Source organism: Clinocottus analis, unplaced genomic scaffold (assembly GCF_023055335.1).
Source record: "Clinocottus analis isolate CAN_PGR_092001 unplaced genomic scaffold, fCliAna1.0.p SCAF_26, whole genome shotgun sequence".
NCBI classification, from domain to species: domain Eukaryota; kingdom Metazoa; phylum Chordata; class Actinopteri; order Perciformes; family Cottidae; genus Clinocottus; species Clinocottus analis.
This window is the reverse complement of record NW_027175998.1, coordinates 4,703,489-4,719,747: the sequence shown is the minus strand read 5'-3', so window position 1 is coordinate 4,719,747 and position 16,259 is coordinate 4,703,489. Positions and strand designations below refer to the sequence as shown.

Here is a 16,259-nt window from a genome sequence, read left to right as displayed (position 1 = left end):
TTGTATTGTTACTCTCCCTTTTCTCACTGCCTCCATCCAAATTCCTGCATGGCGTGCTTCTCATCGACATCTTCGGGCTCCTGTTCGGCGTCACCGATCTTCTGTTGGACGTACGAGTTACTACGGAGGTTTCGGTGGTCACGAGTAGCGACGGCTTGTGCTGATCGCCTCTCCCACCGTCTGCTTTGTTCCTGCTGTTTGGCTCGGTTTGAAAATAATGAGACCTTGCGCTGTAATTTGGATTCGGCCGACCGTTGAAATAGTGTGCCGGTCTTCAGATTTCAAGACCTCTTGCCTCGTAGTAGCCGAGCACCGCCAGCGAGTGTGTGTGTGTGTGTGTGTGTGTGTGTGTGTGTGTGTGTGTGTGTGTGTGTGTGTGTGTGTGTGTGTGTGTGTGTGTGTGTGTGTGTGTGGGAGAAATCCAAGAGCAGCGAGCTGTGATTTTAAATGCTTCTCATGGTTTTGCATAGCAGACACCCCGCCGCTCTCCATCTGTTCCCACAGAGCTGATGTCACTACGCCGGCTCTCGGCACACAGGCTTCATGGCACCCCACTAGGCAAATATACATTGTTATGTAAACACACACACACACACACACACTGAAGGCAAATATACATTCCTTTACACCAGAGCAGGAGGAATGTTTCATGCTGACCGTCTGCAAGAAGACTGAATAACCTTCCTGCACACACACACAACCTGTTAAGCTTCTTGAATCAGAGCTGTGATGTATGGTTGCGTCTGTTTTGTGAACCCAAATAGAGCTGAAACGGTTATTTGATCAATCACCTGACGACTGAATCGATTGGCAATCGTTTTGTTGGATATTTTTATGCTTCAATTCCAAAAGATTTCCTTGTACCAACTTTCCTAAAGCCCTGCACGCTTCCTGCTCGCCGTGTGCGGCTGTAATAACGGACATATTGTGTGTAATTCATCACTTGTGTTATGGTAGAACACATCCATGGCTACGCGCCGTAAAGCCTGCAACGAGCTGTTATAACCTCTTCCATGCCTCCATGGTCTGTGGTTATGCTGCACTTATTTAGAAACTCCTTCACGCAAGAAAACTTGATGTGATTTCTCTCAAAATACCAAGAGTGCAAACTTCCATTTAACATTATACATCCAAAAATGGTTTTATTCTACATGCCTCATTTCAAATAAGGTCCCAAATAAGCAGTTTCTAGTGCGACTAAGAAGCCATTATTGACTCTGCTGAGAGCAACAACGAGACAACAACTCCTGTTTACAGTCCAGGAGGAGAGGCTTCAAGTAGAGGCTGTAAAAATATAAAGTTCAAGCAGCCTCCATTTATGTCCCCTACACTGGTGTGTGTCTGTGTGTGTGTGTGGATATATATGTGATATATAAATAGATAGATTCCAGTCAATTTTTGGAAAATAAACCCTCACAGCAGTTAAACTGTGGGACCAACGTTGTCTCCAGAACTCTTTTTCTGTGTTTGAGTTGTCAAAAGAACCCCAAATTAATTCCAATATTTGTGTTTATTGTGTGTATTTGTTCAGCAAAGTCTTGGGACGAAGGTATATCTGCAAAAAAAAAATCACTTTGATGGTAACTATGAACATCCAGCATGATATGAACCAGATTCCCCAAAAAGCCTCCTGGAGCGTCAATAAGACACCTTTATGGAAAGATTAGGACCTAAAGAATCAGAATCTGCAACAAAAATCACAATAAAACAAAGTCTTGGTCTGTTAGGAAGGAGTTTCAGTCAAAAAACTGTGTCATTAAGTTTAAAAATGGAAAAATTAGGTATTTTATGCCAAAATGGGGCATGCTGGGACTTAAAATGGGAGTGGGAGGATTTTTGCGGACGGTTCCCAAAATGTTAAAGCTGCAGTGATTATTTAATACGTTCAATAATCAATCAGCGCTCGTATGAAACGATACCGATGTCATCACCACGCTCTGGTCGACGGTCCAGGGAAGCAGATACCGCCTCTTTTCCACACTGTGTGTGTGTGTGTGTGTGTGTGTGTGTGTGTGTGTGTGTGGGAGGCCCAGCGCTTGCTCACCTGGCTAGTGTTTGTGAGCAGGACGTGTTATCAGCAGTAAATAGCAGCCTTAACGTTCACCTGTGCCGGCATGCAGAAGGTGGACCAGGTGTTCTTGCGGCGCGTCGGAGGTTTTTTTTCCCGCCCGCCGCTCCGTCTCCGTCATGTATGGGACGGCGTGTGCGGGGGGGACGAGTCGCACATCACATCTGTGGGCGGCTGTGCTTTCTGAACGCCACGAGGAGCTCCATGGGAGTCGTGTGAGAATTCACAGCGAAGGCGCGAAGATTCATTATTCCACGTGTGACTGGTTTTATATTCCATAACGTGGACGCTGCCAAATGAAGAAGGGACGTGACGGACAGGTTCGAGTCCCTGTAACGTCACCCCGGCTTTCAGCGTTGTGTTCTCACTGCGGCGGCTTTGGGCACAATGTGTGTTTGTGTGTTTTAATCTGTCAATCAGTATAATACAAAACAGCATTATTGTATATAATATACAGAACAGACTGAAAAGGTTTAGGTAGAAGCAAAACATATATATATATATATATATATATATATATATATATATATATATATATATATATATATATATATATATATATTCCTATCCTAAATTATTATCAATTAAATCGCATCATTCATTTGAAATAAAGAAAATATATATATTAATATATAATATATATTCATATTCATATATATATATTTATATATAATGTATATATATTTATATATATATTAATATATATATATATTAATATATATATATAAATATAATATATATATTAATATATATATAAAAATATAATATATATATATATATATATATTTTTTTTAAATTATTTTTTATTTATTTTGCATACATCTTCCTGAGAGACACATTTCATTCACACCTCTAACTCTCAAATATTGTTTTCCATTCTTACATCCATTTTAATGTGTTGTACAATAATATATGTATACAAACTGAATCTAAGTTTCATATTTCTTTATATATTGTCTTTGCCGGTCACATTCGGTGGATATTCAAGTTTGAGGAACGGCCTTACAGACTCATTCAGCCACTTATCACGTTCTCCTTCATTCGGACGAGTTAAGTCACTGAAATCGCTGCACAAAAGTAAAGTTATTTTTCGTCAATTATCTCAACTTTCACCCCAAAGCCCCTCGGTGACCTCGACGCTGCTGACGACCTTTTTAAATGAAACCCAACGCGTCCGACCCCGTGGATCCGGCGTCGCCAAACCCGCCTCCAGCTCGACTCGCCGTGACTTCCTCTTCCTCTTCGCTCTCTGACTTTGTCAGCCTTCCCCGCTCTGCCCTCCCCGTATCATGTCTAATTATCGGAGTCGGTGCGCGTGTCTACGGGGAGCTCCTCAGTACCTCCTCATCAAAGCCTCTGTTTGTGTTTGCTTGTTTATCTCCGGCTGCTATTCTGGGCGCTCTCCTGCAGCCCTGATGAGACGCGAGCCTCCACTCCCCACGGAGGCTCCTACTGTAAGCTGTCGCTGCACCTCCAGCCATTCAAAACACTGCCGACGCGAGATTGTTTCTTCCTACCTCCGTCTCAATCCCTCTATTTATTTCATTATTTATTCATGCATGTTCATCGGGCTTCCTCGGTTCCTGAGAGAACTCGCAGCGTAATGAAAGGCGTGCTGGAGGTTTGTTTTCCCATCAAAACGTTCCCTCTTCTTCCTCCACCCGCCTCCTGCGTGCACGGTGCACCTTCATGTTTCACAGTGTTTCAGGTGGAACCTTTTCCCCTTTTCGACCCCGCCCTCCGGCCCACACCTCCAGGACGCTGGAGGAATCCTTCAGGTGTTGTTTTTCTCTCGGTGTTAACCGTCCTGGTAGCATTTCTCCTCTTGTGAAGGTAAATTTGTGTCTTTTTTTACACGAGCAAATGTTTTTTGGGTAAGTAAATTATCTCCAGATCTTTGCTCTCAGTTAAAAAATATTTTCACTGCCCCCCCCCCCCCCCAAAAAAATACCATCAAAAAAAGAAATACTCCCAAAAAAAAATTTCCTCTCCAAAATAAAATTGCTCTCAAAAAAATACTCTCAAAAAATAAATTACTCTCAAAAAATAAATTATTCTCAAAAAATAAATTACTCCCAAAAAAAATTTCCTCTCAAAAAAAAAAGTTGCTCTCAAAAAAAAAAAATTGCTCTCAAAAATAAGAAATAATCTCAAAAAAGAAAAATTGCTCTCAAAAAAAAAAATGCTCTCAAAAAAAATTTCCTCTCCAAAAAAAAATTACTCTCAAAAAAAAATTTGCTCTAAAAAAATAAAATGTACTCTCCAAAAAAAAAAAATTGCTCTCAAAAAGAAAAATTTACTCCTAAAAATAAAAAAATAAAAAAATACTTTCAAAAAAAATTTGCTCTTTTAAGAGCGTTTATTTTTCTTGAGTGATAATTTGCTTACAAACAATACATTTGTTCGGGTAAAAAAGACACAAATCTGCCTTCATACCTATCGGGAGGGCGGCGGCGGCGGCGGCGTCAGCTCCACTGAGGTGACTTCTGGGGAGAAATGAGAAACCTCATTTGTGAAGGATGTGAGTGTCGGGTTCTGCGGGTGAGATGAGGAGTGTGGCGGATTCGTCAAAGCTCGTCACGGCAGTGTTGAGTTTTTTGTTAAAGTGTCTGTGCAGCTGTAGGAAGAGAAGGTCACCATTTAACTTGTGTCTCCTCATTTGTGTTGAGAGACACTCGCTTGTTTTGGGGTTTTGCAGGTTGGGCATCTATAAAGCGTGTAAGTGTGTTTGTGTGTGTGTGTGTGTGTGTCCGTTCCTTCGTTCTTTTTCTGTAAAACAGGGCTCGAGATCCCAGTCGCTGTGATGACTAAATGTGTGTTTCTGTGGGTGTAGAACAGATCTCCTTACACGCCACGCGGGATCGCCACCGACCGCGAGATCATCGCCGCCGTCGCGGATGAATCGCCAATTTCGAATGACACTATTTCCACTGTAATTCTCATCATATTGAGTCTTTTTCTTCTCCGTGCAGAACTCCACGTGGAGCAAAAATAAGTTTCTCTCCCGAGAAGTTGAGTGAAAGCAGAGTTGTGGCTTGTGATGGCAGAACTGGGTAATGAGTGAGTTGCTGTGTGCGACTGCAGCTCATCTGAGTTTGAGGAGTTCAAATATTGTCCCTCTTAGTGTCAGCTGCAGGGCAAACAGATACTGCTCATCCTCATTTTCTTAGAGATGCCAGAGGCCGAGTCGTGACAGAAGCAGAAGGCTTAACGCTGTGTGTGTGTGTGTGGGGGGGGGGGGATGGTAGAGGGGAATTGTGACGCCACCACGATACACGTGCAACCACATGGTTCACGAATGGCGAAGGTTGACGTCGCTGAAGCGCCGTAAACGTTCCAAATGTTGTGACGCCTGACGCCGGCCGACAGGAAGTCAACATGGAGGCGGGCCGTCGCCGAGCGTCGGCGTTCCTTTGATCTGTGACCGCGTCCTCTGGGTCTTTTGTATTTTTAGAAACGCAGTCACCTGCAAATGCAAAGACTGGCCCCAGAGACCAGACGCCTGAACGGAACCAATATCCATCTGTACGACACTGGATGTGTTTAACTATTTAACCTCTGACCTGCAACCCTGTCTCCTTGTGTCACAGCCGCCGGCATGGACGAGACGGAGAAATACAAACAGCGGCTGGAGGCCATTGCTGTGAGTACACACACACACACACACACACACACACACACACACACACGGTTTGAAATTGTTTAGATTGTTTGGAGTAGATAGCATAAGTGTGAATGTTAAAGTGCTGATGAGCCCCAAGAGGTGTTACTCGCGAGATGTTTTATGATTGCTTTCACCGACTTCTGAAGATAATAACTAAAGAATAATAATTGTTTCTACATGAGGTGCTGTTGAAAGTCAGTGTTCATTTTAATTTCAACAATTAATAATTAAAAAATAATACATCCAGAGCATTTTGAGAGGTGGGGAATGAAAAGCATTGCTTCTCCTGAAAAATAAATGATAATCCATCAGCGGGCTCGTGAATATTTACCATGGTGACGAGGGACGTGAGCTCATATTAGCTTTCTAATCTTATTCATCCAAACGACAATAAACCATAAAATTTAAAAACCTGGCATATTTAATCAACCACCAACCGTCCTTTCATCTGTCATCGTCTTAATCAAACAAACTGCTAACGTCCCTGCGGCGCGACGTTAGCATTGAGACGTAAAACTCTCAGATCAGATCCGTGGACCTTTCAGAGATCATTGCTGGTCCATGTCGCCAGATGCAGATCCCTGTGTTTGATCATCTGGTCTACAAGGATCCAGACTATTTTAATGATAAAAACACCCAATTTAAATGATAAAGGAAAAAGAAAGATTGTAATTGTAATAATAATCACAACAAATCTTGTCATTAGTAGTTTTAATGAAATATAATAAGCTGCTTAGTGTAAACCGTTTATATTGAACCTCTAATATCTATTCATGTTGTTGAGAAAACATCTTTGAACACTGGATTTATTCCAGTTTCTCTCCCACACTGCAGTAACACATCTAGATCACGTTATAATTTACTTTACCTTTATGTCCTGTTCCCTCAGTAAACTAGACCTTCATGTCCAGTCTGCTGCTTCATTTAAACTCGCTTCACAAAGACAGGATGGTGGACATGGAGGCAGAGTTTCCAGAGCTGGTGATCTCAAGGATGCTCTGCCTTGATTTTAATCCAGAACACCGAGTTGAAACAGACTTTTAAGTTTCATTTTCGGGGTAACTATTGCGTAATGTATCAAGAGGTTACGCGCAGACGGATGTATCTGGTCTTTTTTCAAAATAAAACTTTTTTCTGACCTTGATAATTCTGTTTTCTTTCCATTCACTCTTTCTCTGCGACCGCTGATGTAAAGGATGAATGCCGATGAATCGTCAGTAAAACTTTATTTCACACTGTGAGGGTTGACGTTAAACCGGCTAACCTTTAACCGTGAGCTACGTCCCGCAACTTAACGTTATAGCTCCTTTTAAAGATTGTAGGCCGCACGCCGTTCAGCTGCATGCAGCCTGCACTTCCCCTGAGACGACCAGAGCCGCGACAAAGTGACACGAATCCACATCCAGCATCACCGGACATGAGTCCCAACCCACTCCACCAAGAAACCCAGAGGTTGTGCAGCGATCCTGTTCGTAGTTGTCGGTTGTGCAAAGCCACCGTGTGGCACGCCGTCAGACCTCGCCGTGTTTTAAAGTTCTCCGGGTCGTAACTCGTGTTTTAAAGGCGCAGCAGCCGTGTGTGCGGGCGGATGCACCCGCCGCTCGTCTACCCGGAGAAGGAGCTCTCTGAGCCGCCCGCGACCCCTGAATAATTCATGGCGAGCGGCGAGCGGCGAGCCGGGCAACCCGCGGAAAAAACAACACCGGGTTGCCGTGGGGACAGCCGCCCTGCGCGTCGCGAGAGGTAGCGTCGGCCCGACGTCTGCGGCGCCGGCGTCCTCGTGACAGATGGCTGACCAGGTGTCCTTGTTTTTACTCTTTCCCCGCGATGTTTTATTCACGGCCGTCTCTTTTGGCGTCCTTTGTTCCTCGTCATTAATTTACACCGGCTCCGATGCGTCTGACTGAAAGTGTGCTGGACCTCCACTCTCATCTGCCTCCCTCTTCTCCCCCGTCAGGAGAAGCGCCGGCTGCAGGAGGACCAGGACCGAGCCCGGAGGGACGTGGAGGACGAGAAGCTCCGCCTCCAGCAGCTCAAGGTCTGGCCTCAGGAGGATCTGACACAGGCAGCCTTCTTTCCACTCAGCTGAAACCCTCTGCAGACACATTCCAGCTCGTTTAAGGAGCGAATACTCTTAAAAATGTTTAGTTTTTCCCCCTCACATAAACACACACACACACACACACACACACACACACAGATGAACTGCACGGCCCTCAGCACTTCCTGGTTCAGCCGCTCACACACTCTGCAGGTCGCAGAGCCGCTCTATTGTTTTCACACCGCTTCCAGCGTGGCGTTCCCACTTCCTCCTCTGTGCTACGAGGGCGGGGGGAGGGGCACATTCCTTAAATTGTGTGAAATTTGCAGCCAAGTGTGTGTGTGTGTGTGTGTGTGTGTGTGTGCGTGCGTGCGTGCACGGCGCTCCAAATCGCAGATCTATACGCTGAAGTTCGGGCTCCAGGAATGATTGTGCGGAGCTTCTCTCGCGGGGCGCGATAGCATCGCTGCGTTTAGCGCATGCATTTCCTTTAACATTGACTCCGACCCCCCGCGGTCGGCGTGAGGATGCGATTAGCAGGAAGCGGCGGCTCCTGACCTGCAGGAGAAGGGGGCGGGGCCTGTGTCCAGTCAGCCGGCGGCGGCGAACAGAGCGCGGCCTGTTGAGAGAACACAGACATGGTTCTGTGACGCTAGCAGCTAGTAGCTAGCTACCGACTAACAGTTGCCAGATTATTTTTTGTCTTTCCCCCTCAAGTAGCGAGAGAGCGAGGAAGCACAGCTGCTTCCTCTGGATTTTATTGCACACGGCCGCATTAGATATTTTATAGATTAGATGCACTCCAGTAACAGTTCCCCGCGGACAGACTCTGGTTATTTCCGCTCGTCTGGGGTCAGCTGCAGACCAGCGTTTCCCACCAGCCGGCGGGAGTTTATTGCCCGGCTCAAGGGCACTTTAGCAGCGCCGATGCCCTCGGACCGAGGTCGGCCGGGGGGGAGCGCGGCTGTTACCAAGTCACCCCGCGGCGCCGGTTATTAATCCTGACGTACTGGGAAGCTAATGGTTTGAGGGAAGACTCCTGCTGCTCCTGTTCTCTGCCGTCTGAAGGAAGAGTTCCACGTCGGCGCCGTGCACCACGGCAGGAGGGTTTCCTTTCAGGTTATTTTGGCTGAAATGTGTCTTTGTTTATTTGTGACATCTTCACGACATGAATTTCATGTCACTTCCATCACCAGCGTCGAGCGGTCGTGTTCCTCCTCGTTTGTTTTCTGATCTTCTTGATGTGTCGCGTAATGGAGGAAGCATGTTGAAGCTCAACGCACTCGATGTAGTCGCATTAACGAGCAGCCGACAAGTAGTACCTCTTAAATAATCCAATCATCATAATTACTGTAGAACATCTTAATTATTTATTAACAAAAGGTTTCCCGTGTTGGGATGTGAACACGTGATGCTTCTTCTCTTCAGAGGAGCAGACATGAAGACAGAAATCACAGATACAAACCAAAATAAGAGGAAAGTTGTGGCTTCCTGCATGAGGCCCATTGTCTAACACACACACACACACACACACACACACACACACACACACACACACGGCGCATTACAGCAGTGTGTGTTCGACTTCCAGGGAAGCAACAGAAGGTAAAAAAAAGGAGAAATAATCAGAATTGGGGCGTTATCTAATGACATTCAACTTGTTGTGTTTTGTGTGTCTGTTCAACACTCGCGTCGCTCATTGTGCTTCTGTTTTTTAGTTTGTTTTTTGGTCCAACTTGAAAGTGTTTGTTCTGGTGGTGGGAGGGAATGGGAAGGAGCCTGGAGCGCTCACTGGGTCATGTCTATTTACTGGAGAGGAGGAGGAGGATGAGAGGCAGCACAGCACAGATGAACCCTTGTTGGACGGCTCAGATGAGAGGACATGGGATCACAGCCTCTCACCATGGTTCTCACCTCCGCTCCCTCAAATAACCACGTTTCCTTTCCTCACTCTGTTCTTCATCTTCTCCTCTCTCTTCATCCTCTCTTCGTCTCCGTGGCTGGAATCAGTGTTTCCAGCAACACATGATAAAGCAGCTCATCTTTTACTCCGGTGAGAATCACTGGATCCATCCAGTGATTTACAGGAGGAGGAGGAGGAGGAGGAGGAGGAGGAGGAGGAGGAGGAGGAGGAGGAGGAGGAACATGTTCATTCTGCAGGTTTCCAACGCTTTGGTTTGGTGATTAATTGAAGTTACGAGTCAGTACACACAATAAAAAATGGTGGATATAATTTTATGTTGACTTTTTATATACTAACTGTTTATATAAATATTGTGTATTTATACATATGATTTATATATTATTTAGTATATATTTATATATATATTTACATTTTTCTCTCTATATTATATATATATATATATATATATATATATATATATAATCTCGAGTGCTATTTATATTTAAAAATATGTTTTTTTAATGTGTGTTTGTGGTGTGTGTATATATATATATATATATATAAAAACATATATTTGTAATTTATATATATTTTTTTATGTAAATGATTTATTTATATATATATATATATATATATATAATTTTTTTTATATATATATAATTGTATATACTGTATCTAAATAAATCACATATATATATATATTTTATTTATATGTACAGCATGAGAGATGAGTGTATACTGAATGAACATCACAGTGGTGTCGTCATGGACTAGTTCTATGTTCTAAAACTATGTTTTAGTTCAGTAAATATGCACTAAGAACCCAAATCAGGAGGAATTACTTTCTGTCTCTCAGCATCTTGTCTCTCAGCATCCTGTCTCTCAGCATCTTGTCTCTCAGCATCTTGTCTCTTGGCATCTTGTCTCTTGGCATCTTGTCTCTCAGCATCCTGTCTCTCAGCATCTTGTCTCTCAGCATCCTGTCTCTCAGCATCTTGTCTCTCAGCATCTTGTCTCTCAGCATCCTGTCTCTCAGCATCTTGTCTCTCAGCATCTTGTCTCTCAGCATCCCGTCTCTTAGCATCCTGTCTCTCAGCATCTTGTCTCTCAGCATCCTGTCTCTCAGCATCTTGTCTCTCAGCATCTTGTCTCTCAGCATCCTGCCTCTCAGCATCCTGCCTCTTAGCATCCTGGTCCCAGCAGTTAGTTTTCAGTTCTTTAGTCAGTTGCCAGTAGCAACAGTCCGAGCAGGTGAGGTAAACTGAGTCGTTAGCTTCATCAGGCTCCTGCTGATGATGAATCCTCAGCTTCGTCCTCAGCTTCATCCTCAGCTTCATCGCTTGTAGGTCCTCCATGCATTAAAACGTATACACACATTGCAATGTGACGACCTCGTGTGAACTCACATGTAAGAGAGGAGCTGGTCCTCTAACGCTGTCTGACAACTTGATATCAATCTCATGATGCAGTATGTTTCCTGTCAAATCAATTGACCAACATTATGGATAATAAACAACCACACAGGTTCTGTTTCATCCAGCAAATGTAGAATCAAATCACAAGAGTCCATCACAAATAATAAAAGTCCAGTTTTTGCTCATTTCCTTGTTATAAATAGACTGATGAAGCCAGAGATGCTAAAGGGATAGCATCCGTTGCTAGCATAGGGATAGCATCCGTTGCATGAATGGTACTGAACTGATCATCTCACATGCAATAATCAATGCAATGCTGCTGGAAGTTGTCTCTCACTCTCCCTCTTCCTCTTCCTCTTCCTCGCTCCAGAGGAAGTCTCTGAGGGACCAGTGGTTGATGGAGGGAGCTCCCTTGTCCCCATCCTCGCCGGACGCCCAGAGCCCCCGCTCCCCTCTCTGGGGCTCCCAGACCCAGGAGATGGAAAAGCACATTGACAAGTACTGTGTGTGTGTGTGTGTGTGTGTGTGTTGTGTGTGCATGTTAGCGCTAGAAGACAAGCCGGCGGTTTGTGAGCTGGCGCCGCTGGAGAGAACGGACACATTTTAGTTGTATTTGTTTAGCAGGGACTTAATGTATAATTGATAGATCGCAGCGTCCCCCTTTTTTTCTACTTCTTGTAATTTCTGCTGTTTTCATACATTATGCATGATTTGGCAAAGTTTTGTTCTACTTCTGCCAGCACTGAACTGCAGGCGGGCAGAGAGCCAGACTGCTTCCTTTTTGCACTGGAAGATGTTGTCTCGTCCCTGAAGACTCCAAATTATTCCTGCAAAGGTCCAGGGCTCGGTCTCACTGTGCAAAAAGACTCCTGCACACACACACACACACACACTGCAGCACTGCATGACTCCAGTGTTACTTAGATGGGGAACATACCAGAAGGCGATGGGTTTGATGGTGTGTGTGCGTTTGCGCGTCTCAGGTTGGAGTCAGAGAGTCAGCGGTTGGCAGAAGAGGAAGAGACGCTGAAGGAGCAGATGGGGGATGGCCAAACGGTGAGGATACTGTGTGCACACACACTCGCACACTCACACACACTCGCCCACTCGCTCTCGTGGACACAAAGGGGCTCGGGTTATGTGTTGAACGAGCTCGCTCCGGCATCTCGCCTCAACGCAGAGGAAAAATCTCCCCACAACCTGTCTGTGGCTTTTCCCCTCATGAATAATTAGTTTCCTCTCTTAATGGACGTTGGATGTCTCTCGCCTCTCGCTCAGAACGTGGTGGATGTCAGCGTCCTCGTTACATAAACAATTCAACGCTCGATCCGCTCTGGAGTTGTTTTCACCCTCGAGCCAAGCGCCAGTGTGTCTCCCTCACCTCGCTGAAGGCTTCATGGTGGAAGAAAGAAGTTGTCCCTCCTCTTCCTCTTCTTCCTCTTCCTCCCACCGTCTGCATCAGCCCGTGAAACTATGACCTCATCCTGCATGTGTGTAAAAGAAACCTGACTTTAAACGGGCCCTGCAGCCACGCTGTGGTCTGCAGCGTGAGTGACGGCTGCAACGCAACGCCATTTTATTCTTCCTGACGTGTTCATGTCCTTGTAACTGTAAAAGGTACACACACACACACACACACTTCATAACTGTTTCTCCATGCCGATCTGATGCGGTTAAGAGGGGGGTCAACCTCTCACAGGTCAGGACGGGCTTTTCAGCTCCACCGCGCCCCCTTGTGACCGGGCAGAGCGGGCGCGAGCGCCCACAAGGGCCACGTCGACCCCTCGGGTTCAGTCCGAGTGCATCTGAGAGACGACATGAGGAACAAGACGTCCTGTACCTTGGAGCTGGAGTGATGTTCCAGTGTTTAAAGACTCCAGAGACAACAAACGCTTTCATCACTGAGTCACAAGCCTTGTAATCCTTCCTCTGTTCCTCTCACCCAACAGGAGGCCAGAAGCACAGCGGAGGCTGAAGCAGGTGAGTGGGTCAGACACACTTTCTTACAAACAAGAAAATTGCTTCTCCATTAGTTTTTCCTCCTTTTTTTTTACCAGCCAAAGTGATAAATCGATGCAGATTTCAGTCGACGCGATGATTTTGAAGCAATCTGACAAGCTCGTTATGTAACGGAGAGCAGAGCGACGCGGTCCTGCCGCCTCTTTCCACACACGATTCTGTCCAATGCATGTCGACCCCGCAGGCTTCATCACGTGAAAGCCCACAGCCGCTCTTACCTAATTACATCAGCACTTATTGATCGCGTTCCATTTGTTTAATGCTTTTCCTTGGAAGAAAAAAAACGCTGCTATTACGTAAAAGAAAAGTTCTTTAGTTTGCATCTTCTGATGTTACTTTGAGAAGAAGCAGGTGTGTTGCTGAAGCCCTGTAGTCGGGTCACAGGTGCATCTTAGTTTGAATAGTGTGATTTAAAAGCACGTCTGTCGTTATTTTCGGAGAAATCTGGACTCCATCTCGTCCTAATTCCTGATTTCTGTCCCGCGTGTCTGGAAGAACACGGCTACCAGTAATCCATATTTCTACATATTTACTTTGTTTTTCTTTTCTCAGAAATGGACCGAGACGCTGTCGTGCAAAACGGGGAAAACAATGGATCCGGTGGGTGTGGAGTCGGCTCGCGCGCCGCATAACGCACAAACAGACACGCACCACAACGCTCCCGTGAAGCTCGTCCCTGAAGTGCAACACCCCGATTATCCAGAAACAAGTCCCGCGCACATTAAAGCACAGCTGTATTCCCATTGATGTCAACATCTCTCTCTCTCATCCCTTTGAACCTGAACAGATCTCATCTTACTGCTCATTCTTATCTAATCACCGTCTTACCTCAAACACCGTAAACCCCCGATGGAAACCTACGTACACGCCATGCGTACAGATGCGAGCATCCTCGAGGAAGGAGGGACGCCACAAAGAAGTTCATACATGCTGTGAATGAATATTTCTGCTCGTTAAATGAGTTTAACATGTTTATTAATGCAAAGCTCGAGTGCGTAAGTTGCATTTTTAGAGGGCAGCTGAGACGAGGACAGATGCTCAGGCTGCTGGAGACGACGAGAGAGTCGTGAGAAGACGATTTAAAGTCATCCAGGGTCTTCAGGTTTAGACCAACGCGTGCTCTTCGTCACCTTTGTGTCCAACCGCTTCATCAAATATTGTCTCATCGTTTACGACTGAGCCTTAAAATGCATATATCACATATTGCTCTCTCTTTATTGAAAGTTCGTTTCAGCTTGTTTGTTGTTGTTCTCATTGCGGTACAATGAACATCCACTTCTTCTGCTCTGTGAAGAATAAGCAGCCTTCCTTCATGACTTTTCTGAGTAATGCGTGGAGATTAATAGATGGCAGAACCTTGTTAAGTGCATTACAATCAGTGAATTAGCTGCATTGAGTGCTGGCGTATTGGTTGCAAATCAGCCTCTAATTACAATCAAGTCGCGGTGCGTCCACACAATGAAAAGCTAATAATCAGTGTGCAAATTCTCTGTGCCTCATCTGAATGCATGAGCAGCGATAACTCTTCTAATTAATGCCGCTGTGCGTGAATCTCCTGATGTTTGCTTGATGTTCTGTCTTCAGATGAAGGAAACACAACAAGCCCACCGCTGGATGAAACTGCAGCTGTCCTGACTAATGGCGACGCCGGGGGCGGCGGCGTGGGGTCGGGGTCAGGGTCGGGGTCGGGGTCGAGGTCGAGGTTGAGCCTGGCCGTGTCTGAGGCAGAGGAGGAGGAGGAGGAGGAGGGGACTCTAGTGATGAGAGCAGAGCGCGTGATCGTCACAGATGAAGGTGACGACTCACCTGATCAGCTGACGCCGCAGCAGGAGGCCGCGCAGACGGAGGAGGCGGGCCGAGACGGAGGCGAAGCGTTCACGCCGCCGGAGAAGAGCGAGGCCACCGACCCCACCGCGGAGGAACGATCGGCACCCGGAGCCGGCGACGAAGGCCGGGACGAAGACTCGGAAGGGCCGGCCTCTGCTGCGGCGCACCCCCGGGCCGGCGCCCTAGAGGGCGCTGCGGTGGCTTCGGTGCCGGTCTACCCTGAGGCGCAGCCGCCCTCGGTTCTCGGCCCCGAGCTGGAGGCGGAGGTTGAAGCTGCAGCGACGTCGCCGGAGGGAGCTGAGGCCGCGTCGGAAGCCCGAGGCCCGGCGGTGGCGGCGGCGGCGGCGGCGGCCGGAAGCTTCCAGGAGGTGCCTCTGGCCGAGCCCCAGGAGAGCAGCCAGAGGACAGAGGCCAGGCCGGCGGAGCAGGAGCCCCTCCTGACCCGGGCGAAGGCCAACGACGCCCAAGCAGCAGCAGCAGCGCCAGCAGCAGCAGCAGCAGCAGAGACACGCAGCTCATCCAGGGCCGGCCAGAGAGACGAGGCCGAGGCGCCCAAACACAAAACCTGCCAGTGCTGCTCCGTCATGTAGACGCCATCGCTGTCCATTCACCTCCTCCCTCCCTCCTCAGTCGCTCTGCTCTTCAACTCCACACACACACTCCTTCCCTCACCTCACCTCTTTGTTTCACCTCCTTCTCATCAATCCACAACTAATTCCTCACACACCCCCCCCCCTCCACACACACACACACACACACACTTCCTCACTTCCTTAATCCCACTCCTGGGTTGTGATACTCCGGGTGGGAGGTGTGGACTGGACTTGTGTTTAAGTGCCTTTAAGGAGCTCTTTACCCGGAACTACTCTTATTTTTTTCTTCTTTTTAATTTGTTTTTAATTTCCTGGTTAGCAGACGAGCCGGTTAATCTCCACCGGATCATAAACCCACGTAGCTGAGCGCAAATAACAGACTGTATTATTTTATACTGTTGTATCCACATGTATAACTCATGAGGTCGTTTTCATAATCTGAATATGAGATTTCACGTCCAAAGATCTGGTTTCAGAGAGGACATTCTTCTTATTTAATGACTTTACAGCTGAATTATTATTTTATGGATTTTGGTCTTTTATTAGAGATACTTTTTAATCTAAGCATAGCGCCTGAACCTTTTGTGTTCACCGTGTTACAGACTAATGGTATGAAATGCTGTAATTTATAAACGGCGTGCGCCGCTGAATATTTTGTGGGACATCACCAGTTTTAAAAGAGAGATTATTTTAAGATACCTAAAAGTATGATTTTTGTATTTTTACCAG

The 16,259-nt window shown here is 46.3% G+C and overlaps 1 protein-coding gene across 1 annotated transcript in view; it reads left to right on the top strand.

The window, feature by feature from the left end:
• The window catches only part of palm3 (paralemmin 3), a 29,876-nt gene extending 14,229 nt beyond the window's left edge, over positions 1–15,647 (top strand). The window contains exons 2-8 of the mRNA XM_068591822.1: positions 5,659–5,711; positions 7,690–7,770; positions 11,462–11,589; positions 12,075–12,147; positions 13,041–13,071; positions 13,663–13,710; positions 14,695–15,647. Of these exons, the coding sequence (XP_068447923.1) occupies positions 5,667–5,711; positions 7,690–7,770; positions 11,462–11,589; positions 12,075–12,147; positions 13,041–13,071; positions 13,663–13,710; positions 14,695–15,527 (1,239 nt within the window). The 5' untranslated portion in view covers positions 5,659–5,666 and the 3' untranslated portion in view covers positions 15,528–15,647. The remainder of the gene's footprint in view (positions 1–5,658; positions 5,712–7,689; positions 7,771–11,461; positions 11,590–12,074; positions 12,148–13,040; positions 13,072–13,662; positions 13,711–14,694) is intronic.
• Positions 15,648–16,259: the final 612 nt, after the last annotated feature.